Source organism: Sapajus apella, unplaced genomic scaffold (assembly GCF_009761245.1).
Source record: "Sapajus apella isolate SASKATOON/1434 unplaced genomic scaffold, GSC_monkey_1.0 scaffold25, whole genome shotgun sequence".
Lineage (NCBI taxonomy): Eukaryota > Metazoa > Chordata > Mammalia > Primates > Cebidae > Sapajus > Sapajus apella.
Genome location: NW_022436965.1, coordinates 7,573,214 through 7,599,504, shown reverse-complemented (window position 1 = coordinate 7,599,504; position 26,291 = coordinate 7,573,214). Strand labels below are relative to the sequence as shown.

The 26,291-nt window shown below is 44.9% G+C and overlaps 1 protein-coding gene across 2 annotated transcripts in view; it reads left to right on the top strand.

Moving 5' to 3' along the window:
• LAMC2 (laminin subunit gamma 2) overlaps positions 1-26,291 on the top strand; it is a 74,228-nt gene that overhangs the window by 18,353 nt on the left and 29,584 nt on the right. For both annotated transcript variants that reach the window (XM_032291187.1, XM_032291186.1), the window contains exons 2-11: positions 3,919-4,107; positions 10,894-11,029; positions 13,676-13,774; positions 16,371-16,507; positions 17,312-17,434; positions 18,336-18,525; positions 21,092-21,204; positions 22,174-22,392; positions 22,976-23,158; positions 23,832-24,077. In XM_032291187.1, coding sequence (XP_032147078.1) covers positions 3,919-4,107; positions 10,894-11,029; positions 13,676-13,774; positions 16,371-16,507; positions 17,312-17,434; positions 18,336-18,525; positions 21,092-21,204; positions 22,174-22,392; positions 22,976-23,158; positions 23,832-24,077 — 1,635 coding nt within the window. The remainder of the gene's footprint in view (positions 1-3,918; positions 4,108-10,893; positions 11,030-13,675; positions 13,775-16,370; positions 16,508-17,311; positions 17,435-18,335; positions 18,526-21,091; positions 21,205-22,173; positions 22,393-22,975; positions 23,159-23,831; positions 24,078-26,291) is intronic.

Here is a 26,291-nt window from a genome sequence, read left to right as displayed (position 1 = left end):
AGGCTGTACATTTAAAGGACAATGGGGCAGGCCTGGTAGCTCATGCCTATAATCCCAGCACTTTGGGAGGCTAAGGTGGGAGGATTGCTTGAGGCCAGGAGTTCAAGACCAGCCTGGGCAATACCATGAGAGCCTGTCTCTACAAAACAATAACATATTGAACTGTGTGTTGTGGCACGTATCTGTGGCCCCAGCTACCCGGGAGGCTGAAGTGAGAGGATGACTTGAGCCCATGAGGTTGAGGCTGCAGTGAGCTGTGATCACACCACTGCACTCCACTCTGGGTGACAGAGTGAGACTCTATCTCAAAAATAAAACAAAAGAAAATTGGTCAGCTACGGTGGTACACACCTGTAATTCCCAGCACTTTGAGAGGCTGAGGTAGGCGGATTTCTTGAATCTAGGAGTTTAAGACCAGACTGGGCAACAGGGTGAAACCCTGTCTCTACAAAAACAAAAACCAAACAAACAGGAAAAAAAAAACAAAAACAAACAAACAAACAAACAAAAAAACCACACAATAAAAATTAGTTCAGCATGGTGGCACATGCCTAGAGTCCCAGCTACTTGGGAGGCTGAGGTTGGAGGATCGCTTGAGCCCAGGAGGTCGAGGCTACAGTGAGCTGAGATTGTGCCACTGCACTCCACCCTGGGCAAGAGAGTGAGATCCTGTCTCAAAAAAATTGAAATTAAAATGAAATAAAAGAAGGACACCCTTTGTTTTCAAAGGAGAGCTTTAGATGAGAAGAGACAGATGAGGAGGGACATGATATAAAAAGATTATAACAAGTTTATCTATTTTGAAAAGATTGCTCTGAATAAATATATTATGATCTAGCCTTATGAAGTTAACTTTTACCACCAAAAAGTATGTTCTTTTTTCTTTTTTGAGACAGAATTTCGCTCTTGTTGCCCAGGCTGGAGCACAATGACACAATCTTGGCTCACTATGACCTCCACCTTCCAGGTTCAAGTGATTCTCCTGCCTCAGGCTCCCAAGTAGCTGGGATTACAGACACCTGCCACCACACCCAGCTAATTGTTGTATGTTTAGTAGAGCTGGGTTTTCACCATGTTGGCCTGGCTGGTCTCAAATTCCTGACCTCAGGTGATCCACCCTCCTCCGCCTCCCACAGTGCTGGGATTACAGGCATGAACCACTGTGCCCAGTCCATGTTCTAAATAAGAAAGCCACAATGAAAAATCTGTAGTTATTCTGAGATTGCTTCCAAAAGGCATCTAGGGCAGGGAGGGCATTGGGGTGTTGGGGTAGCCAGATGAAGAACCTCACAGGACCACTGAACAGTGAATTTAGCTCTAGTACGTGCATAGTCATGTACTTGGTACAAATTTCACAGCACATGACAGCTGTGTGGCACATCTGTTGGAGATCCAAAAAATCAGTTTCACAAGAATTGGTTGGGAAAGATTCAGTTTGGCACTAGTTCTGAGAAAAGCCCTGGGACTTTGAATTGTGTGCAAATGTAACATGTTGTAAGTTCATTGAAATGTTAGTCTTTGCCCATGGGATAAAAATATCTAGTCCTGTTATAAGCCAAGCTGTTCAAATCACACTTGAAGTACTGATCATTGAAGAAGGACATTGGAAATTAGAATTTGTTCCTAGGATGGCAGACAAGAAGAATCTAGAAGTTATGACACACGAAGTGGTTAAAAGACTTGGAGATGACAGATCTCTACTCGAACAGTAAAACACTAAGGAGGGAGATGTCGTAGTTATCTTCAGATTTGCAAAAGCCTGATGATGCAAGACACTTTGGATGTAAAACAACATCCGAAGATTTGTCTATTGGATAAATCAAAGAATGAAAAGAGAGTAGGGGTGTGTGTGTGTGCGCGTGTGTGTGTGTGTGTGCGCGTGTGTGTGTGGTCTGTATCTGTGTGTGTTGTGTGTGCATGAGTGTTGTATGTATGTATGTGTGTGCTGTGTGTGTATATCGTTTTTCAGGGAAAAGCAAAACACATGATGAAAATTACAGGGAGAGAGGTAGATTTGAAACACCATGAAAATGTTTCTGTTTGCAACAACCAAGCTGAATGACCCTCTATTCGGGATTTATGAAAAGAATGTCTACATGCAATGGTAAACTCAATTCTTGAGAAGCAACATAAAATGGAAAGATGAGGGCTTTGGAATCAGAAACATCTGGGAGCAAATTATATCTTTGCCATTTAGCTGTGTGACCTTAGAGAAGATATGGAGCCTCTCTGAATATTCATTTCTCCACCTATTAAATGAGGATGATAAAACCCATGTTAAAATGTTGTTGTGAGACTTAACTGAGCTGATTAATGTAAAGCCCTAGAAACAGAGTACGCTTTGGGTAGATACTAGCTGACTTTTCTAGTTTAAATGCCATCCAAAGTAGAAAGAAAGAAATTATCGTAAGGCAGTCACTTAGCAGGTCCATTAAATGTACGCGGTCATGGCCAGGTGCAGTGGCTCACGCCTGTAATCCCAGCACTTTGGGAGGCCAGGGCAGGCGGATCACCTGAGGTCAGAAGTTTGAGACCAGCCTGACCAACACTGGTGAAACTCCATCTTTACTAAAAATATAAAAGTTAGCTGGGGGTGGTGGCATGTACTTGTAATCCCCTCAGGAGGCTGAGGCAGGAGAATCACTTGAACCGGGGAGGTTGCAGTGAGCTGAAATTGCGCCACTGCACTCCATCCTGGGTGACACAGCAAAATTCTGTCTCAAACATAAATAAATAAATAAATAAATATGTGGTCCCCTTGTATCATCAGCGCCTGACACAGTGCCTGCACAGGTAACCACTCAGCAGGTCTGTTGACTTTATTGTCAGCACTGTGGGTAAGTCACGACCCTAGAAACAGGTTCTCTATGTGGCAGCATGGCCAACAGACACAGCCTGCGTAGGGAAGAGAGGAGAGGTAGGTTTTGGCATCAGACAGAGGTTCAAATCTCAGTTCTCTGCTGGGTCCAGTTACTTCACCTTTCCAAGCTTCATGTTTCTCTTCTGCGGCAGTACCTTCTGAGGCCTGCATGAAATCACATATGCGAAGGCACTTGATATTCTTTTCCCAGAGGGATCTTCTTTACAATCCAGGGAGGCAGATAATGCAGTCTATATAGAAGAAAAAACAAGATTCAGGAAATGGATGTGCCCAAGGAAATGGCAGAATTGGCATTTGATTCTTTCCTTTTAACCCGAAGGCCCATCATCTTGACAGAGACATTTTTTGGTGTCTCAGCGTGCGGGTACTCTGCTGGGTGTTTCTGTGTGTCGCCTCCTTTGCCGTTCGGGTCCCCATGGAGATGTTAGTCACTCTATGAGTCTCTTTGGAACATCTGCAGGATGGGCTTCCTAGACACTTGAGAAAGGTCATTCTTCACGGGCCACCTGGCTTTGGGAGGAGACACCTGCCCAGGTAGTCACGTCCGCTTCTCGTCTTGATGGGCGCTGAGGGATGCATGTTGTATTTTGAGCAGCGACACCATGGGCTGGTAGACAGCTGTGCTGAGTCCACAGGTACCCATCCTCAGGTCTCCTTGAGCCCACAGACTTGCTGTATGGGATTGCAGTGTTTTTAGATGAACTCCTTGCAAACATTAAAATCAGAAATATCTGCATAAAAATGTAATTTCGCATTTTGGGTTTCTCTTGAGGAACGGGACAGTCTGGCAATGCTGAGCCCACGTTCTCCCAGGCAGCAGCCCGCCAGCACTGCACAGTGTCTGCTTCCTTTAAGTGGAGCAGGTGTCCTGGGGTCTCCGCACTGCCCATTGCACTCCCTTAGCTTCCTCCATCAAGTAGTTTAGATGACCATAGAGTACTCATGCATAATTTCTATCAATATGAACAAAAACACCTGCTAGAACTATTCCTGAGGTGTTTTTTTCTGACGATCTCTTCTGTACGCTTCCTCCCCAGTCTGTGATTGCAATGGGAAGTCCAGGCAGTGTATCTTCGATCAGGAACTTCACAGACAAACTGGCCATGGATTCCGCTGCCTCAACTGCAATGACAACACTGATGGGATTCACTGTGAGAGGTGCAAGGACGGCTTTTACCGGCACAGAGAAAGAGACCGCTGTTTGCCCTGCCATTGTAACTCCAAAGGTAGCTGAAAAGCGGGGAAAGAGGGAGAGGGAGATGGAGTGGTGGGGAGACAAGAGGGAAGGAAGGAGGGAGGAAAAGAAGAAGGAAGGGAACCAGGGAGGAAAAAAGAAAACAGGGGAAGCAAGCAGGCCAAGGGGGAGATGTTCAACTTCAGGAGCAACCGAAACCTAACAGACACAGGTCTTTCTAGCAGTTTCGATCTGAAAGGAAACATATTTCTCTTAAGTAGGGGTTGGTGGAACCAATGGGACCTTTAGGGTATGTTGTCTTGAATTCTAATATCAAGAGTCACATTATTAACTTTTCCAGGCAGATGACAAAGGAAGCTTGCACTCTTCCAGGGATCGTTCTTCATGTTTATAACTATCTGTTTGACCAACCTCTTGAAAAATAAGGAATTAGATCTGTTTCTAGTGCTGTGCTAGGTGCTAGCAATATGAAGTCATACTAATAAAGGAGACAGATAAGTAAATAGGAAAATTAATGTCTTTCATTAGGTTGCTAACAAGAGAAAACAAAATAACAAACAGGAAGCACTTAATAGGGTGGCTGGTTCGTAGGAGAGCTAGTTTTTTTTTTTTTTTTTTAAAGTAGCCCACCCAGTGCTATATTCATAGAACTGTAGGTCTTTGCTGTGCACACAGATACACACACTCTGCTATATTCATTATGGACCAGATAGTAAAGACAAGTTAGCAAATATAAAGGGGGAGAGAGAGGTGATTCTGTAAGTAAGATTTTTTTTTAATGGCTCATTTGTCTGTTATCTTTCTTAGCATTATCTACTTTTCTAGAAAGTATTTAATAACATCTATGATATATATTGATCCACTTAAAGCATATAGCCTTATTGCATGGCAATGACTTAGTGTAATAAGTCTGTAGAACCAATTCATAGCTGCAGCTTGAAAGAATCTGAAAATGGGCAGATTCTGGTACACTCATGAGTTGCTGGTAGAGGGGGTTGGGAGTCTTATAGAAAACTGGGTGACCCTGTGGTGAGATAGACCTATATCCCACCAGCCACCCCCCAGATTCACCTAAGTTGCTGTTATGATATGGTTTGACTCAGATTTGCTTAGCTTTGTAGTGTAGAATTTGCATCCAGAATCATTTGGACTTCGCAGTCCTCCCTGTGAATCAAAGAACTTCATAAAAAAAATTTAAAAAGCAAATTATTCCATTTTAATGAACATTTAAGCTCTCTGAAGAGCTCCTATTGCCTTAGGTCATGTAGCTTTTTTGTGAGTCACCAGAGTTGGGTCATCCCAATGAAATGATCAGTGAGAATGAAACTAGAAATGTAATTGGCTCAGCTGGAAAGCCTGGCCTGAAGACAAGGTTGTTAGTCTCAGCGTAGACCAGGAACCTGCTGCCTAGCACAGAGAGATGGTAAAGAAGGATTTACCATGCCATCTCTTCTGCTTCAGCGGGTAGTTTACTGCTTGCCCAGTGATAGAGAAACTGGCTCCTTCTTTTTATCTGGGGAATAGATATCCCAGACTCAGTGGGAACAGCTTGGCAGGAAGAGGTGAAGCTCAATATTGATTTATGTCTTACATGATAGTTAGCATGTGGCATGCGCTGGCCCTGTGCCAGGCACTTTTCTAGGTGCTTTTAATCCAGTAACTAATTAATCTTCACAACTAACGTTATAAAGAGGAGGGTATTTTTTTTTTTTTCCATTTCACAAATGATGTAGCAGAGACTTAGGGAGGGAGGGGAAGAAACTTGTCCAAGTTATAGAGCTAAGGAGCAGAGTAAGAGTTCAGGACCAAGTTTGTTGACATCGACGGTAATAATGTAGAGTACAGTGGTGGGTTATGGGACCAGGCAGCCTGGGTGCAAATCTGGACACAACCACCACCACTCGGTCACTCTGGGCAGGCTCCTTAACATCTTGCTGCTCCAGCATCCTCATCTGTTAGAGAGGGATCATGATATTCACGTCACGGGATCCTGCGGAGACAAAATGGTGTGTGACAAGTACATGGCAGGCAACTCAGTAAATGGTTAATTGATGTAGTTGTTTTTCTTATGAAGACAGTGGGGAAACTGAGACCTAGGGAAGTTGCTGAATGGCCTAAAGTCTTCCAGTAACTGATTGCAGGAACTACAGTTGTAAGCCAGATTTTCCAACCAAGAATATTCTCTTATTCCCTCCATATAAAAGAAAAAAATCAGAGTGGCCTTTTTCTATGCCCAGAAGGAGCCTATGTGTACACAAAAATTTCAATGGATATTATTTCCTAAGATCTGACTCTGCTTTATAATTTTCCCAAACGTTTTCATAGATGATGCCCTTTTCAGTCCTCATAACAGTGACAACCTGTGTTAACACATCCCACATCCCCTGTTAAAGAGATGAAGAAAATGAACTTTCAGCGTCCAAACTGCCGAGGCTGGAAGACACGCTGGTGACAGAGACTGTTCCCAGCTGCACACGTCACTAGACCACTGGCACAAGTTGAATTCCCTATGTGATTTCTCAGTCTCCCAATTAGCCAGAGAATATTTTTCACTCTCAGATAATAACCCGACAGGGGAGTTTGTTGTATATTTAATTTCAAATGCAAAAGAATATGTCTTACCAAAAAAATGCTATCATTATATGTATGTCAAATGAAGCCAATGGCATTAATAAACCCCAGAGCAGTCACTAATTTTGGACTTTACATTGATTTCCCATAAATGTAGCAAGTAGGCTTATTTTTAGATAATGACTTTGTGGGCTCAGTAACAGGGCTGACTTAGCTTCAGCTCTTCCAACCACGTATTTAAACGCTGATAACCTTTTGCAGGTACTTTGAAATTCACTGTGTGTGAAAGTTTCTTCCTCCCCTGACAGTGAAGTTTTGAGGTCTGTGTGATATTGGACTTTCTTAAGTTTATTACTTTTTTATGTATCTATGATGTTGACAGTATATTCAGACTCTAACATTTTAGTTATTATTTAAGACATTTTTAAAATGCAAGTGTATATATTTTTAAAAGGGTTCTCAAAAGGATATAAACTATCTTGGTTTATATTTTCTTATTTATTTGTTTTGTTTTTATTGGGTTTGTTGTTGTTTTGAGACAGAGTCTCACTCTGTGGCCAAGGCTGGAATGCAGTGGCTCCATCCTGGCTTACTGCAGCCTCAAACTCCTGGGCTCCTACAGTCCTCCTGCCTCAGCCTCTTGAGTAGCTGGGACTACTGATATGTTCCACCATGACTGACTAATTTTTTATGTTTTTGTAGAGACAGGGTCTATGTTGCCCAGGTTAGTCTCAAATTCCTGGGTTCAAGCAATCCTCCTGCCTCAGCCTCCCCTAACTGCTGGGATTACAAGCATTGGCCACTATGCTCGGCCCTAAATTTTAAATATTAATCATTTTTTAATACCTTCTTGAGTCTTTAAATGCATGTGGACTATATTTACATAAACCATGAATGTGCTTACTGGGACACAAATTTGAAACAGGAAGTTATTCTTCATCTATTCTTTAAACCCAATTGTTCATCCCTAAGTACAGTTCATGATGTGGAAACTGGGGCAGGTGGGTTTTTTTTTTTTTTTTTTTTTTTTTTTTTTTGGGGTTTTTTGAAGCCCCGGTGTTTTTTTTTTGAAATTTTTGGAACATGAAATAAGTTAGTCATATTCAGAATTAGAGCCTGAATTACCGTCTTCCCCCACTTTATAAAAATAATTGACATCTGAAAAACTACTGCAGGGAGAGTTTTCTGAAGTAGGAAGTGTAATTGCCATTAATTTGAGTGGGGAAAAAATGTGTTGCTGGTCCCCAAATCAGCATCCGTTCATGTTAAAAACAACCAAATTTCATCATGAGGGACTTCTATTTAATGCTACTTATCAGGGCATTATTCAAAAAGAAAATTTCCTTCCTTCTGCTGACTGCTCACAGAGCAATGAGCATGAAGTCTCTAAACATCAAACCAAATAGCAGCCTGTCTTCATTCTCATCTTGCATAAATGCTCTCTTGCCTTAAGCTCTGAAAACCTTCCTTCTCTCCTCCTCCCCTCGCCCTCCTTAGACCTCTCCTCCCTGCCTTCCATTGCTCACTGTTCGATTAGACCCTGTCCTGAAGCTTCTCCCTCTCTGGTCATCCTCACTCTTAATAGGCTCTGTCTCTGTCCTCACCACTTCCTCTCCTTTCTCAATCTGCTTCTGGACTGATCTCACGTTTACTATAGCGTCCTATTCAGCTTGTGTGTTGAGGGCTTTTAGATCTTCATCTCTAGACTCTGAGCTCCAGATGAACATTTCCATCTTTATATGCTCCTAGAGACTCCAGTTGTATATCCCAAACTAAACTGATTATCTTCTCTTGATGATTCAACCTGAGATCCTGGCCCTCCTCCTGCCTTCCCTGGTTGGCAAATAGCATCACAGTCCAGCCAGGTATGCACTCTGGGGACCTGAGTGTCATCGATTTGACCCCTTCTCCCTCATCATTCCTAACCCAAGAGCCACTGATTTTTGTGTTCTATATCTACAGTAGCTCTCACAGTGCTTCCCTCCTTCTCTTCTCACCTAGACCCCTCTAACCCAGGCCAGCATGGTACAGGAGGTGACACGCTAGTCTTGCCTTTTCCACGCCACCTGCAGACTGCTCTAGCGTTTTCTTTCTAACTGCAGGTCTGAACTTGTCACTGCCTGCCTAAACCTCTGAGAGTTCCTATTATGCAGAAATTGATCTGTTATTCTGCTGTGAACTTTTAATTCACTACTAAATAGCATGAGCTAATACATATAAAGTGCCTAACTCAACATCTAAGGAGGTGCTCAAAAAATGTCATTTATGTTATCACTGAAGGCTCCTGCCAGCCTTGCAAAGTTGACATGTAGATGTTCATAGACTCAAACTGTGAATGTGACTCATTTATTTCACATTCCACATGCTGCATAAAGTCTTCATACAGCACAGAACCGATACCTTTATTGATTTGAATTCTGCTAGTGAATTAAAAGTTCACAGAAAGACAACAGATTTAAAAAACAAACATATGGAGACTGGTCAATGTTCCCTTGGCTTCATTAGGCTCTGGATAGCATAATCATCAGATACTTAAAATAGATTATTTTACAATTCCACTGAACTGCAGGGGAATGATAAGGTAGCGGAGGTGTCTCCAGCTAGCCTTCCACCTCATTTTTGGCTTTCTCTCAGCTCCTTCCGCAACAGCCCAGCCCTCCTCCTTGGCATACACACATTAATTGAACAGATTTCTGGGCACCTGATTCATATCAGGCATGATGCTGGGCAGTGGGAATAAGGAAGGTGACATAAGGTGAGATCATCCTAAGTCAAGTAGGGCTGAGGACTGGGGTAGGTGTGAGATAGGATTTTAGATGCAGGAGTTGGAGAAGATTTCTCTAGAAAAGTAATATTTAATCAAGACCTGAGTGCTGAGAATGTGCCAGCTAGGGGAAGTTTAAGGAAAGGGCATTCCAGACTGAGGGAGCAGGAAGTGCAAATGCCTGGAAGGAAGCTGCTTAGCACTTTGCCGGAACCAAGAGAGCTGGGTCGCTGGAACCTAGTGAAGGAGGGTAAGAGGAGGTGAGAGAGGTAGGAGCTTGCAGACCGTGATACAGAGTTGGCGTCTTATTCTGCTTAGAGTGGAGACCACCAGAGGACCTAAATATCTGAGTTACATTTTAAAAGAACATCCTGGTTTCTCTGTGGAGTGTGCACAGGCAAGGATGGAGGCAGGGAGGAGAGTGTGAGGCTGGGCCCGGGTGAGAGAAGGTGGAGACGGGAACAGGAGTGAGCGTGGAAAGGCAGGTGGTGAGACGTGGTGGCATCCCACAGTGACACATTTTGTTGCCTTGAGTTTTTCATGAACACCCAATCTGAGAGGACCTATTTACAACTAAGAGCATATCTGTAAAAAGCAGAATCATAATACAAGTACAGGCTGGGCGTGGTGGCTCACGCCTGTAATCCCACCACTTTGGGAGGCAGAAGAGGGTGAATCACGAGGTCAGGAGTTCAAGACTAGCCTGACCAATATGGTGAAACTCCATCATTACTAAAGATACGAAAATTAGTGGAGTGTGGTGGCAGTAGTAGTCCCAGCTGCTGGGGAGGCTGAGGCAGGAGAGAATTGCTTGAACCTGGGAGGTAGAGGTTGCAGTGAGCGGAGGTCACACCTCTGAACTCCAGCCTGGGTGACAGAGCGAGACTGTGTCTCAGGAAAAAAAAAAAAAAAGACAAGAACAGTCCTCTAGGTAAGGCATACAGGGTACATCTCACAGGGGTGCACCACAGAGGAGACTCTCCAGCACTCCTGGCAGGTGGATAGTTTTGGTTAATAGGCCTTTTTATGCCCTTAGAAATCATACCATAAAAGCACTGACCATTAAAGGATGGCTTTTCCCACCAGGGATAAAGGAGAATGTTGTCCACTTTCCGATACGGACTCTCTTCTAGGTGGCCAATGTGTTCATTCACAAATTTTCCTTGAGAGCTTAAGATTTGATGGACTTCTTTTAAAAAGCAGTGCTATATGCTACCTACTGTTAAAATCAGAGCAGACAGACAAAGAAGAATGTTTTTATGAGTAATGTAATTACTCTCCCTGAGGAAGACATCCTCAGCTGTCAGCACCATCCCTGGCAGGTGAAAGAATACTCAGACAATGCGAAGTGACTGTTAAAGGCAGCAGGTGGTGCTTCTCACTTGTGTTTACGGAGCACCCATAGGGTGACAGTTGCTTCCAATGCCATATAAATTAAATATTTCCTCTTTTCTTTCCCTTCCCCTACATTGTGGCTTTCAGGTTCTCTTAGTGCTCGATGTGACAACTCTGGACGGTGCAGCTGTAAACCGGGTGTGACAGGAAGCAGATGCGACCGATGTCTGCCAGGCTTCCACATGCTCACGGACGCGGGGTGCACCCAAGACCAGAGACTACTGTGAGCATCTGCATCCCACCTTTGCTGTCACTAACTCGGTCACGACAATTATATAAACCTTAGCAACCACTGGTATTTACTGAGCCCCTATCCTGTGCCAAACACTGCTTTGAGAGTACGTGATGTGGGATATCCACTTTAACCCTCGCAATACCCCTAAGAGGCTGGGATTATCATTATATGCATTTCAAAGATAAGAAACTTAAACCATGCACGGTTAAGTAGCCCGATGTTACTGGTGAGGCTGGACCTAATACTTAAGCTCCGGGTTTTGGCTGCAGAGCCCATGTTCTTCACTGTGGCGATTGCTTCCCTCTAGATGAACTAGAAGGGAGGCAAAGAGTCCTTCAACTAACCTGGGACCCTGGGACCATTTTGCCCTCAGTGAATTTGGGTAGTACTTTTCTGCATAATCTTGATCCCCTTTAGTTTGGAATGTCCTGTATCCCAGCTCAAATTTTTTTGGAAGGTGAGTATGCATTAAACATCACATGACCAGTCTGCAGAGATGCAGAGCTGGTAAGCGTTGGGATGGCTTGGCGGGGGCTTGGCAGTGAAGCATTGGGCATTGGCTAGCAAGGCTCCCACAGAGGAGGTGCGTCCCATTGCTCACTTTGCTGGTGCCTTGCTGGGACAGAAGCTGCCTTCCAGCCATGCTGCATTGTCCCAGTTATCAAGGTTCCAAGTTCTCTTCCTCTATGGGCATTGCTGTGGTCCAGCCTTCCCTGATCCTTTCAGATGGCCTTCAGAGATCACCCCTACCCCACTCCTCTTTTGTAGCCCTTTGAAAACATAACCCTCGATTAGCTCCACCCCCACAACTCATAATGAGATAAAGCTTATCAAGGTCCTGCGAGGTCCTCCTGCCTCTCCACCCTCAGCCTAGGTGCATCCGTGCAGTGCCTCCTGCTGTGTTCCCACCCCACTATCTCGTCACAGAGGCCTTCCTGCACCAGTCCCACCCCTCTATGTTCTCACTCTGTCGTTTCACTTCATATCTTGTTTTCTATTCATGTTTGTCCATTTTTCCCACTAAAATGTAAGCCCCCCGTGGCTCTGTCTTGTTTGCTTTTGTGTCCCCATGCTTGGAGTGGGAAGAGGCACCTGGAGAGTGCCCAGTGCACCGGCAGCTGGCCCTGTGCCTGCTGCTCTTGCGATCCACACACCTGCTCTGCCACAGGGCTCCTATGGAATGGGGACTGTTTCTTTTTCTCTTAGCATCCCTGGTTCTGAGCATCCGGTAGATGCTGAATACATGTTTGTCAAATGGTCCAGATCAGCAGTAGAGAGGGAGCTAAGAAGGAAGGAGGCCATGAGAATCCAAAGATAAAGACTGGCAAAGAAATTCTAGCCATAAGCATTGCTAGACTTGGCATGTGACTGGATGAGAAATATGAGGGAGAGGGAGGGGTCAAGGGGCTCCAGGTTTGGGCAGGATATGGGTGGAGACATAGGGCGGGCAGAGGAGGAACAGATCTGCAGAGAAGAGACAATGAACTTGGTTTATGAGCAATGAGATAGACACATGATTGCATGCAAGGTAAGTGACAGAGGCAGGGAGGCACGAGACACAGAACTGTGCGGAATTCAGTGAAAGCTCCGATACCTTCACTGAGAAAGTCTCGCCACAAAGAAAGTCCATTAAACCCAGCAATCCCAGCAATTCCACTCCTAGGTGTATACCCAGGAGAAACGAGAAGGTAGATGGCTGCACGAAAACCTGCACACAAGCATTCGTAGCAGCATTACTCATAATAGCTGAAAAGTGAAAACAGTAACCAAAAGAATATTTGTATTGTCACCAAGAAGAATTTATGTACTGACACATGCTGTAACATGGATGAACCTCAGAAGCATCATGCTAAGTGAAAGAAGCCAGTCACGAAAGACCACTTATGGCATGATTCCACAGAAAATGTCTAGAATAGGCATTTCTGTCTGGAGAGACAGAAAGTGGGCTGGTGCTGCCGAGGGCTGGAAGTGGGACTGGAGGGAGGAATGTAGGGGGGTGGGGGACACGACTGCTACAGGGCACAAGGTTTTGTTTTGGAATGATAAAAATGTTCCAAAATTAATATTGATGGCTTACAACTCTGAGAATCAGCTAAAAACCATTGGAGTGTCCATTTTAGATGGGTGAATTGCCTGGCATATGAATTATATCTCAGTTAAGGAATTACCAAGAGAAAGAGCTGAATGGAATAAAATAACAGGTAGATGGAATTAGTCATGATGAAAAGCAGACATCATTTAATTAAACAAAAGGAAAACAAATGATAATTTTTTAAAAAATGTAAACGGTACATTTTACATGTACCGAGTCAAACAGTAAACCAAAGTAAACTAAGCCGTTGAGTGATGAACTTGGTTTACATTCTGGCGCAAACCGCTGCTCTCTTTAGGAGTGGGAGACAGTTCTCGGCCCGGCTGCCACCCGCCAAGTCCACTCTGAGTGGCACTGGTGCAGACGAGTGAGTCCTGCGGTGTGTGAGAGAGGTCTGCGTGGGTGAGGACGGGCAGGAGAAGCCTCATCGCAGAAGGGCTTGCCCAGCTCAGTCATTTTTTGCTCATGAGCAGCTGATTTTATGTGCATAGTTGTGAAGCATTTGGAACCATGTCCCTAATTTTCTTTTTCTTCTTTCCCAGAGACTCCAAGTGTGACTGTGACCCAGCTGGCATCGCAGGGCCCTGTGACGGGGGCCGCTGTGTCTGCAAGGCAGCTGTCACTGGAGAACGCTGTGATAGGTCTGTGAACCGTGGCCCTACAAACAGCAGAGAGTCCCTTGCCAACTAGCATGAGAATTAATCCTCTGAGTGTAATTATGGAAAAGGGAAACTCGACAAATGTCGATGACTTTCTTCCTGCTCTTTGTCCTCAAAAACTAAGCTTAAAAAAAAATAACACTGAGCCCTCAAATCTCACTGGACTCTGTACAGTGGTCTGGGCCCCTTCTCTTTGTTTTGACGGTGGGAGAGGCACAGGGCCCCAGAGATTCCCCTCACCAGCTGGCTCCGGATCCCAGGTGCTCTGTATGGGTAGAAATCCATGGTGAGATCCTGGGACTTGGGCTGGTTGCAGGAAAGGCCTGGCCTAATTAAACATGCTAGGAAAATTCTTGTAAGTGGGCCTATCACAGCATATGGCCATATATAACCATTGTATGCAGAAAAGGCGCCGCCCCGGGGACAGGATGGCAGTTACAAGCACACACACGAATGGGCGTGGGGCTGGTAGGACGAGGTAAGAGCCCTTTGGGCCAAGCCGCACTGGAGGAGGTGGAGCAGTGAGACGCCATCGCCCGCAGCTGCCGGTGCAGGACGTGCCTTAAGTACAACTGTGCTCAGGCTTTAAACTCTTCCTTCCTGGAGGCTGTTGAGCACAGGGCTGTGACTCTGGCGTCAGAAGCAAAGGCTTCCTCTTCATTTCCTTAAAAGTAAGAAAGCAGTTATTTGGCACCCTGCCAATCACTTATACCTGGGCAGAGGAAATGCCAAATACATTCCTGGATTGTGTTCTGAGGTGAAGGCAGGGAAAAAAGCTTAAGTGTTAAAAGGGAAGTCGCTTGTTGAAAGCCTCTTGAGTTTCAAAATAAAACACAGAAATAGAATGCCACATAAAATACATGTTATCACCACCAATGATAAGAAATAGACCTCTGCTGGTCAGGCATGGCAGCTGATGCCCGTAATCCCAGCACTCTGGGAGACCGAGGCAGGTGGATCACCTGAGGTTGGGAATTCGAGACCAGCCTGACCAACATGGAGAAACCCTGTCTCTACTAAAAATACATCGACCCGGGCGTGGTGGCACATGCCTGTAATCCCAGCTGCTTAGGAGGCTGAGGCAGGGGAATTGCCAGAACCCTGGAGGTGGAGGTTGCAGTGAGCCAAGATCGCGCCATTGCACTCCAGCCTGGGCAACAAGAGCGAGGCTCTGTTTCAAAAATAAATGAATAAACAAACCTCTGCTAAAACTGTGTCCCAATGACAACGCCCTCCCCCTCCCTAGAAATGACCTCCATTCTGACTTTTATGATAATCACTTTCTTTGCCTCATAATTTATTACCCCAGTGTGTTCCTAAACACAATCGTTTAGTTTTGCCTAATTCCCTTCCTTTCCCTTTTCTTTTCTTCCCTCCCCACCCCTCCCTTCCTGGGCCTTCCTTGTTTTTTAATCTCTTTTAATCAGCAGGTTTTCTTTCCATAGAAACCATAATAATTTTTTTAAACTCTTGCTCTTAGAGAAAAAACGAAGCTTGTTTAGTTACAGCTATTCCCTGAAGCACCTGCTCTTCACAGCTACCCTGCTTTTTTGTGACACTGCACTCAGAACACACCCCCTAACGTGGTGCAGTGGCTTAGACTACATGATTTGGAGGCAGATGTACGTGAGTTTCCAACTTGCCTCAGCCACTTACCTGCTATACTTCAAGAGTTTCTTAACCTCTTGGCCTTAGTCTCCTCATCTAAGAAATCTGGAAATAGCAATTCCTCATAGGATTGGAGGGAGGTTAAATGAGAGAGTACACACAAGGTGCCAGGCACAACATCAGTGCTAAATCAATGATTATTGAAAGTATCATTATTTCACATTATTTCCTGTGAAAGGATGTTGTTAACTTGAGCAGAGGACAAACAAGTCCTCCCCAGCTTCCCCAGCCTTCTTCTCTGTGACTCCAGCATTAAGACGCCCCCAGCAGTCACTGTCCTCATAGCAGCCACTGGAGGGCTTGAGTGGGAGCGGAGGTGGAAGGCAAGCCTGCACCTGGCTTTCGGAGAGTGCCTTAGCCATGCTTTTTTGTTGTCATATCCTCTCCTGCCCATTTCCTCAGTGAGCCAGAGCCCAGGTACAAGAGTCAGGGATGGGGATCCACACCTAGTGGTCTTGGGAGGGGTCAGTACAGCTGGGCGGTGCTGAGACAGGAGCCTTGCCTTCCTGGTCCCCACCTCCCAGTCTTTTTCCCCATTAAACAGTAGTTCCAGGACAGGGCAGCTTTGCATAACCCTACCCACACCCATTCTGCTCATCTGACCACCACTCAATTTCCTACCAAGGATGGGCCAACTACTCAGACGCCAGACCACCAAGACAAAGGTGGCTCTGTTCTACCAGAGGAACAGAAAGTGGATGTTCCTTATGCTGTTTCATTTGGGGAGTCGTGGTTATTCCATCTGGTGGTCTGGGGGTGGAGGTGGTATCTGAAACCTGGTATTCCCTCCTCTGAAAATTAGTAGAGCCAAGTGGGAGAGAAGGTAGAGATAGGCTGTCTTATTCCTTATATTCTCTCTGCAGAATAAAAAGTAACCTATGATATCCTGATTTCTTCAATGCCACTGCAGGTGTCGACCAGGTTACTATCACCTGGATGCAGGGAACCCTGAGGGCTGTACCCAGTGTTTCTGCTATGGGCATTCAGCCAGCTGCCGCAGCTCTGCAGACTACAGTGTCCACACAATCACCTCTACCTTTCCTCAGGGTAAAGCCTTCTATTTTCTAGGTTTTAGTTTTTGAATGTTGTGTAGGGCTTTGTGCTTACAGGCAACCACCTCTGCATTCACAGGATGGATTTTCTTGAGCAATTCTCTTATAGTATTTAATGTACATTATTTTGTCAGGGTACTAGACATACCCTGATGTCTTAAAAAAGTCGCAGACTGAAAACAGTTCACTCATACCAGTGAATGTAACTTAAAAGAATAACTCAAAAGAGACCAGATTTTTATTTCCCTGAATTTTTCATCCCCATCTATTTCAAAACCACAAAGGAATCATTCATTTGGTTTGGAGAGTGTATAAGAGTCTTCCAGAATTCACATTCACTAGTAATGCTATTTTCACATATAATAAATGAGTTAATTTATGTGAAATTAGTTCCCAAGCTACAGAGCCCTATAAAAATATTGGAAATTGATATTATTTCAACTCTAAGTTTGAGTTTCCCCTTTGAAAAGACTGGACTCTTTTACTTCATTAAGATCAGACCCTGTTTATGTAAATACAAAAAATGCAAATTACGGACAGAGGAAAACCTGCTGTCTTATCACAAGAGTCAGACTCAAAGATGAGGAATCATAGCAGCTGTAGGGTGGGAGCAGTGAAGTTGAGACCCACATAGAGAGGTACACGGAGAATTTTAAGGACCATTTGCAAATGTGGAAATATTGAGAAAACCCTGCTTGCTGCTCACCACTAGGACTTTTTGGCAGGCAAATCTTGCCTTGTTTAACTTAATAGATGATGAGGGTTTGCCCATTGCAGACTGATTATATTTGTGTTCCAGATGTTGATGGCTGGAAGGCTGTCCAGCGAAATGGGTCTCCTGCAAAGCTCCAATGGTCGCAGCGCTATCAAGACGTGTTTAGCTCAGCCCGACGGCCAGACCCTGTCTATTTTGTGGCTCCTGGTATGTGAGGAATAATTTCTTCTATAGAAGCCAGCTTATAGGACTAGGAAGTCAAGATAGAGAAATGGAGTTAGAAATTTTGGAAATCATATCATTTGGCGATCAGGGTAGCAACATCTCCAGAAGAGACTTGGGGCTTAAGCCTGATTTGAGAGTCACTAAGAAATGGCCCAACAGAGCAGAATGGGGTGTCCCAGAGGTCAGACCCTGGCTGAGCTGCCTCCTTTAATCAAATGGGAAGTTTCTACGTTTACCATCAAGGCAAGAAATGAAGGACTGGCCAAACCTATGGGTCTGTTGAGAAGCAGGTGGAAAGCAAAAACAAAGCATTTCTTCAAACTTCAAATACTTGTAAGTTAAGAAAAATCAGTCAATGTTATGTTCCTGGGTGGAAAAGCACTGGCTAGAATTCTGGTCCCAGCTCATTTCCTTAGGTAGTATGTGATTCTTAGATAAGATGTTCTCTTAACTTCTCTGAACTTCAGTTTTCTCTACTGTTAAATGGGAATAGTAATGCTTACCTCCCAGAATTATTGCCATCAAATGTGATGATGTTCGTGAAACCACTCTGTAAACTAAAGCATTATGTAACAAGTGGTGCTGTGCTGTCAGACCTGGGATTTTTACAAAACAGTCTGTCATCAGGGCCACATCATGAACCATCTAATAGATAGAACTGTCTTATAACAAGGCCCTGTTATCATTTCAGTAACTAACCCTCCTTCAGAGCCCAGCATGTCATAGCCATGTCCAGTACCAGGTCCTGACTCTCCTAGCAGGGAGTTTTGGGGCAGGATGACATAGGACTGCAACAGAAATTGCCGACACCAATGCACTCTTGCATGTGTTTGCCTCTCCAGTTTCACAACTGATCTCAATCTTTTAAAACTCTGTTTCACAGCCAAATTTCTTGGGAATCAACAGGTGAGCTATGGGCAAAGCCTGTCTTTTGACTACCGTGTGGACAGAGGAGGCAGACATCCGTCTGCCCACGATGTGATCCTGGAAGGTGCTGGTCTACGGATTACAGCTCCCTTGATGCCACTTGGCAAGACTCTGCCTTGTGGGCTCACCAAGACTTACACATTCAGGTAAAAAGAGAGACCACAAGTAGGTCAATTAGAGCAAACTGCGATTGAAGTTCGAGTCCGTTGTTGATTCATTCAATCATCATTCATTCGTTCAACAAGCTTTTCTGAGCACCTTTTATGTACCATGCAGAGTGCTATGTGCTGAGACAGGACATGATTCCTTCCCTCAAGCAGCTGACAGGCTAACGGGAGAGAAAAATGAATAGATAAGTACATCGTAGTTTGTCAAGGGACAGGAATAGATAAGGTGGACACAGAAGTTCTGAGCACATAGAGGAGGCGTGACTGACCCACACTGGAGTGATGAAGGAGAGCTTCCCAGGACCACCTGACAAATGTGAAGGGCAGCCCTCTAAGGAAAGAAAAGGGAGGAGAGGTTAACAAGGCAGAGGAAATGCAATGCTTGAAGAAGTTTTGCTCATTTAGAAAGTTCCCAAGTGGTTGAGCATGGGTAGAGCCTGAAGTCGGTGAGAGGAGTGCACTGAGAAGGGAGGTCAGAGAGAGAGGTGGGCGTGACTTTATGGATGGCTTTGTGTGTGTCTACAGGGATTGTATGGTATTGTGTAGAACAGGAATTCTGCATGGTGTTTGCAGAGGGGTTGGGGAAGGGAGCTGGGCCTACTAAGTGCTCAGTACCACATTGGAGCCTGGGAAGTAACGATGGAACATGGTCTCTGCCTTCCAAGAGTTCATGGTCTAGTACGATATATAACATGTCAAAAAGCAAGCATAATACAGTAGGATAATTGCTTTGGGGTGGTGCATGTTCATGGGGTCTTGGAAAGTGCCCAATTCTGCCTGGAGGAGTCAGGAAAACCTTCAATAGGGCTTTTCCAGGAAGAAAAATCAGAGAAGGGCAACCTTCACATATGAATAGATGTGGGGATGCAAAAAGGCATACTATAGTGGGGACTGGCAAGCAATATCTATGGCTGGAATACAGCATGTCTAGGGGAGATGGGGAGATAAGTTTGCAAAGGTTGGAAAAGGACCCATCATGTTGGGCCTTGTACGTCGGGTCAAGGAGCTTAGACCTTGTCCATGCTGGAAAGATGATGCAGAGCCATTGAGAGATTGTTGAGAAGTGTGATTGTCAGGTATGAAGGCTAGGTGCAAATACAAGCACCATATGGATGATAGTTGGGTAGGGCCCTTAACTGGACCATCAGAACACATTCTTAGTGGCTCAGTTGAGAGCGACTGGGGGCCTAACCCAGGGCAGAGGTAATGGCAATAGGGAAAATAAGACCCACAGAACACAAACAAAGAATGTATCAAATAATCAAATATCCGAGTATACATGTTCTAATGATATATATACACACACATACAGCTCTCCTGCCTGGAATGCCCATTCCCACCTTCTAGGCTTGGCGAACTTACTCTTTGAGATTCAGCTTACATGTTCTTCCTTTGTCTCAGAATCCCAAGTAAAGTTACAGTCACCTCGTGTTTCCATGGCACTCTGCATGCATTTGTTGTGGCACTCGTGGCACTGTATTATACAGGTATTAATCGACTTACCACGTGTGCAACTTATGACCATTCGACTTTACGACCACAATCGCTAGCCACAACTGCTCCATGTCTGGCAGCGCAAACGTTGCCCAGCTGGGCGTACGACAGTGCAGACCAGCTTCCGGCAGCACTACCATCTCCACGTGCACCATTTCAACTGTACATATAGCCTACTCAACATACGACCAAATCATGTTACGACCGGTCCGCAGTCCCGACCGTGGTCGTAAGTTGAGCACTAGCTGTAACTGTTTGTCTTCCGACTCCCCTGGCTGGCTGGTGATCACTTCTTCCTGTTGTCTTTGTGTCCTCCAGCCTGACACAGCTTCCTATTATTCAACCCAAGAGATGATATAATATCTTGTCACTTTTCTCAGTAGATTAAAAAGAAAAATGACCAATGTTTTCTCTAGTAAATTATTTCAAAAGGATTCAATCAGCCTTCTGAAGTGTTAATATGCTAACAGTGAATGAAAAATGAAAGTGGGTACGGTTGTTCCTGGATATTTCAGTAAAAAACAAAACAAAATTTAGAACAATAGCACAGGGGCTGGTGATACGTTGCAGTGAGCCCCGAATTAAAAAGTATTATATGTGGACAATGTAAAAGTGGAAACTGATTGTTGAAAAAAGTAAGTAAAATATGCTCACATAACAAAGAAATGATTTAAAAAAAAAATGAATGCTAGTTCTTGAGAATCAGAACTTCAGGAATGCAGAGATGTTTCTAATACTAGCTTATGGATGGCCAAGAATAGAAAGTGGTGACTGAGGACTTGGGACCAACATTGCCTCAGGTGATGTCACCCCTGGATCTGGACTTCCTGCACAGGGATGCCCTCTGTCACTTCCTCTGGGGTTTGTCCTCCCCATGGAGTGAGGAATGTCCAAGTACATGCCTATCAAAAGGTGGCTCCCAGTCCTGTGCCCGCTTCTAAGCAGGACTGGAAAGGGGCTTAACTGTTCCTATCTCCTCAGGCATAATTTATAACAGGTAGGTATGTGATAAGAATCGGATTTTTAAAGCTTTTGATTTTAAATTATGCAGGTTAAATGAGCATCCAAGCAGTAACTGGAGTCCCCAGCTGAGTTACTTTGAGTATCGAAGGTTACTGCGGAACCTCACAGCCCTCCACATCCGAGCTACCTATGGAGAATACAGTAAGTGGCTAAGAAAAATTAATTTATCTCTTCTTAGGGTTTAGTTTAATTGGTTCAGCTCTCTAAGGTGGTAGCAGTCTCCAAACAAGTAGATAAGTTACTTGATGATTCTGACTTAGAGTCTTTGATTCAATCTAAATTTTTACATTGTGGAAGTTTTTTTTTTTAAAGAAATGTTTCTCTAAAAAGATGACAGCACCCAGTACCAATGAAGAGTGAATGATGGATGCAACCTTGCTAAAAGGGCCACTGAGTTTTTATTAAAGCTGAGGAAGATAATCTACAATAAGTGGATGCATTTCCTTAGCTAGGAAATGGCACCTACAACACAGTCCTTTTTATTCCATGAGCAGCTTTTCCTTTTGAGATTATACTCCATGCTACCATGTTTGGATCATCATGTATTCTATTAATTCCCTTTGTTTGAACTTCACATGTTGGGTTCTCCTAATACCAATCTGAATTATATAACAAGAGTTCCTAAGCTTTTCTGCACTCACTCACATAAAATGGAAGTGCGGCTAGCATGCACCATTTCTATGTCACTGATGCAGCAAATAAAGCCGGAAGCAGAAAGGTATTTACTAGCAATGTATTGACTCTTGCTGTATGCCAGGTTCATTATAACATATGCATTGTCTGATTTAATTTTCACAACAGACATAGGAGATAGATACCATTGTTACTTCTTGCCTATAGTTGAGGAAACAGTCATGGAGAGGCTAGGTGACTTGCCCAATTTTCACAGCTAGTGAGGGTGGAGTCAGAATTTAAGCCCTGGGTTTTCTGACCCCAGAGCCTGTGTGCTCAGTCACGACGGGAGACTGCTATACCTCTCTACATGGCATGATGTATGAACACCACCTGTCTTTGTTAGGGAGTTAAGAAAAATAAAATCCCGAGAGAGATCTGACTTGAGATCTTTAGACTGTACCACTTGCAACTTCTAATCTGTTCTCTTGATTGCAGGTACTGGGTACATTGACAATGTGACCCTGATTTCAGCCCGCCCCGTTTCTGGAGCCCCGGCACCCTGGGTTGAACAGTGTATATGTCCTGTTGGGTACAAGGGGCAGTTCTGCCAGGATTGTGCTTCTGGCTACAAGAGAGATTCAGCGAGATTGGGACCTTTTGGCACCTGTATTCCATGTAACTGCCAAGGGGGAGGGGCCTGTGATCCAGACACAGGTGAGTGAAATGACACCTGGACCAGGTGGCTGGGTGTCCTGTGGAAGAGAGAGAGCTGTGTAAGAAAGACCATGGCTGAACTCACATCAGAGGTGGGAAAGGATTAAGGAGAGCAGAGCTAGAGTCAGGGAAGATGGACATGGTGCCTTATTACACTCAATCCTATTCATTGTGGAAATGCCTCAAGGTTATGAGCAAGGTGCCAGGTTACAGGAAATGGTCGTCATGGTTCAGTGCTGGGTAGGGGAGTTGGTGTCAAGTTGCAAGAATTGTGTGGGGAGATCAAAGACAAGTGCGGATCTAAATGAATGTGTTGACAAATGGTGTCAGGCCACAGAGAACGTGGGGAGCACTGTTAAGTTATGGAGTAAAACAAGGGGGTGTCTCCTTAGCACAGGGGAGTGAGGTGAGATTCAGAGTCTTGGCAGTGTTTAGATTTGGTTCTGAATGCCACTGCTCAGGCACTTTGGGGAAAGCTTCAAAAAGGACAGCTTTGACATTCTACACTCTGACCCACGTTGAAAGAAATGTGTTGTCTGACCCTGCTCACTTTTCTGCCTCTCCACTCTTCTTCTACCCCCAGGAGATTGTTATTCAGGGGATGAGAATCCTGACATTGAGTGTGCTGACTGCCCAATTGGTTTCTACAATGATCCACATGACCCCCGCAGCTGCAAGCCATGTCCCTGTCATAACGGGTTCAGCTGCTCAGTGATGCCAGAGACGGAGGAGGTGGTGTGCAGTAACTGCCCTCCTGGGGTCACAGGTAAGGCCATCGGTCTGCTCTGCCACCTGCCTCCTCTTGTCCTCATGCCATGAATTCATGGAAATAGCTTCCGAGGAATTTCTAGGAAATTATATTGACTTAGGGTTCACCTAAATGTGCTCACTCTAAAGATAATATCTTAAAGATAAGATACTGCGGTGCCCAAGAAATGAACTGGATTAAGCAAAAGCAGAGTGCAATTATGGGAGAAAACATCTAAAGCTGTTTTGAGAGGTTTGTCACTAGAAGATGACATTTTCAGACCAAGCACATGGTTTGTTTCTTAATGATCTAAGATAAAGAGGGAAAACTTAGCGACCTCTTAAATGTCACATCCTTCTGCTGGGCGGTCTGAAAGAAGAATGGATTCTTCAGCCTTGGGGGTATTGCTCAAAACCTTACTACTTCTGTGGAGCTGCCTGCTTTTCCCCAGCCAGCTAGGTGAGCCTCCTAGTGGCGCTGCTGTGTTCTGCAACCTGCGGTGGGCATGGAGTGAGGGGGCCAGTGTGGCCTTGCCTGCCTGCTCGCTCCTGCGGGCTTTGTTCTGGGGTCCCTGGGGAAGCACACTTCTCTGGCTCTTCTAGAGGGTGACTTGCAACTTTAGGCCTCTGCATCTGGCCTTGCTCGCGATGAATGGATGTCAGCCTGGGCTTGGTCATTTGTTCCTTCCCAGGTGCCCGCTGTGAGCTCTGTGCTGATGGCTACTTTGGAGACCCCTTTGGTGAACATGGCCCAGTGAGGCCTTGTCAGCCCTGTCAATGCAACAACAACGTGGACCCCAGTGCCTCTGGGAACTGTGACCGGCTGACAGGCAGGTGTTTGAAGTGCATCCACAACACAGCCGGCATCTACTGTGACCAGTGCAAAGCAGGCTACTTTGGGGACCCACTGGCTCCCAACCCAGCAGACAAGTGCCGAGGTAGGACTGTGCCCCAGGCAGGCTGTGTCTACAGTGTGTGCCTGTGCCCATATGTGCTTGCTTGCCACCTGAGCAGGGGCAATGGCAGTTCATATTGTGATGTTACTTTGGTTCTCTGACCAAACTGGCCCATGAGCACCCTGGGCCTTTCTTCACTTGTCAAAGGCCTTCAGACAGGTTTCCCCTGTGGCCAGGCTCTGGAAGACAGAGCTGGGTTAAAGCTAGGTGGGAGAAGTGAAAAAGGTCAGGTTACATTCCTGCGTGGAAGAGGAGATAACAAGGCGCCAACATCCTAAGCCCAATCCCAAGGCAGGGAGGCAGGGAAGTGGCTGCCAGACCTGTTGTAGGAGAGTAATAAATGACTGGAGACTAAGCCTGAACAAACTCAGGTAGGGAGGGCGGTGGGCGGTAAGGCAGTTTGAGACTCTCTCAGGAAGTCATCGTAATTGATGTATAGAAAGGTAACAGTCGGAAGTTCTCCTAACAAGGCGGCTTCAAAGCAGCAGCTATGGTGGAGCATTCCTCAGGGCTGCTGCAGATCAAAGCAGGAATGTGCAGACTGGTCCTCCTGCCCAGCTCTTCCTTCCACCTTTGCACATGTTATATTCTAGAGGCAAATTAAGTTCTAGAGGAGCTGGTCTGCCCCACAGACCTTGGTGCCCAGAACTCAGGAGTCTGTTTACTCTGACTTTATAAAGTCCAGAGTGGGGCTAGGCATGGTGACTCACACCTGTAGTCCGAGCACTTTGGGAAGCATGAGGCAGGTGGATCACATAGGTTGCAAGTTCAAGACTGGCCTGGCCAACGTGGTGAAACCCCATCTCTACTAAAAATACAAATATTAGCTGGACACAGTCATGGGTGCCTGTAATACCAGATACTCAGGAGTCTGAGGCACGAGAATCTCTTGAACCCAGGAGACAGTGGTTGTAGTAAGCCAAGATAGTGTTACTGCATTCCAGTCTGAGCAACAGCACAAGGCTCTATCTCAAAAGAAAACAAACAAAAAAAAGTCTAGAGCCACTCTGGACACCCAGGTTGGAAGACTCTTGGTTCCTCATAAAGACCCAGAGATTTGCATGAAGCTCACAGCCTTCTAATCACACTAGAGTCTCCACCTTGAAGTGCTTGAGAACTGCAACCTGAGGCTTCTACTTAAAGGTACAAATCCCCTGGGGAATTCTGGGCCAGACCCGAACCTCCAGGTTAGCCGTGATGTTCTATAAAACACCTCATGAGAGGAAAAGTCCATATGACATCAGTACTGAGTTCAGATCCAATCTTGTGACATCCCTATTATATTATGCTAATTATGCCAATTAATCCCTCTGAGCCTCAGTTTCTCATATATATGATGAACATTTAACTCAAAGTGGTGGATACAAGAAAGCTCACTCTAAACTCTACAATTCGAGTTATTATTCTAACTATATTCTGTCTTTAAATCTAGCTGTAATTCTAGGTTACTAACAAAGATTTCATTGGCTTTACACCATACATTTCTTCACTCAACTGTCCTTTATCAAGTACATACCATGTATCCAGTGCGGACCTAGATACTGAGGCTGTAATAATGAATAAGTCATTCCCAGCTCTCAAAGAATCTGTATGATAATAAGGGAGATACACAAATATGTATGCAAATAATAGCACACTTAGATATGTAATCAGTGTTTTGTGAGCACTGAAGATAGAACCCAGAGAATCACGGAAATCATCGGAGAAGTGTCTCACCCACTGTCATATTCTTAACTTCTGTAACAGAACCTGGTGTAATCAGTTTGATTGGTGAGTAAAGGTATTGCTTTCTTACTGTGTTTCCCACACCAAAGGCCGTAGAACAGAGGAAAGAACACTGGCTCTTCCTGAGCTCTTATTGTAGTTTGCCATTTATTTGCTACGTAACCTTGGGCAAATTACTCAACTTCTCTGAGCTCACATTCCTCATCTGCAGAATAGAGGGAGATGTCCACATCCGGCACGTAATGGGCCCAGAAGAAATGTTATTTGCCTTGAAAGCAAAGCCAGAGTGCCTGTGGAATACTAACAGGCTTTCAGTTTAACGGGGAGGAAAATGAGTGCTGCCAGAAAGGCTGTAATCTGCGGGCATCCACACACACCAAGCAAACCTTCCACATGATTCCTAAGACCCATTTGCATTAAGAAGTTGCATGGAGGCACAGTCAAGAGACAACTCTCACACAAGTCGCATTG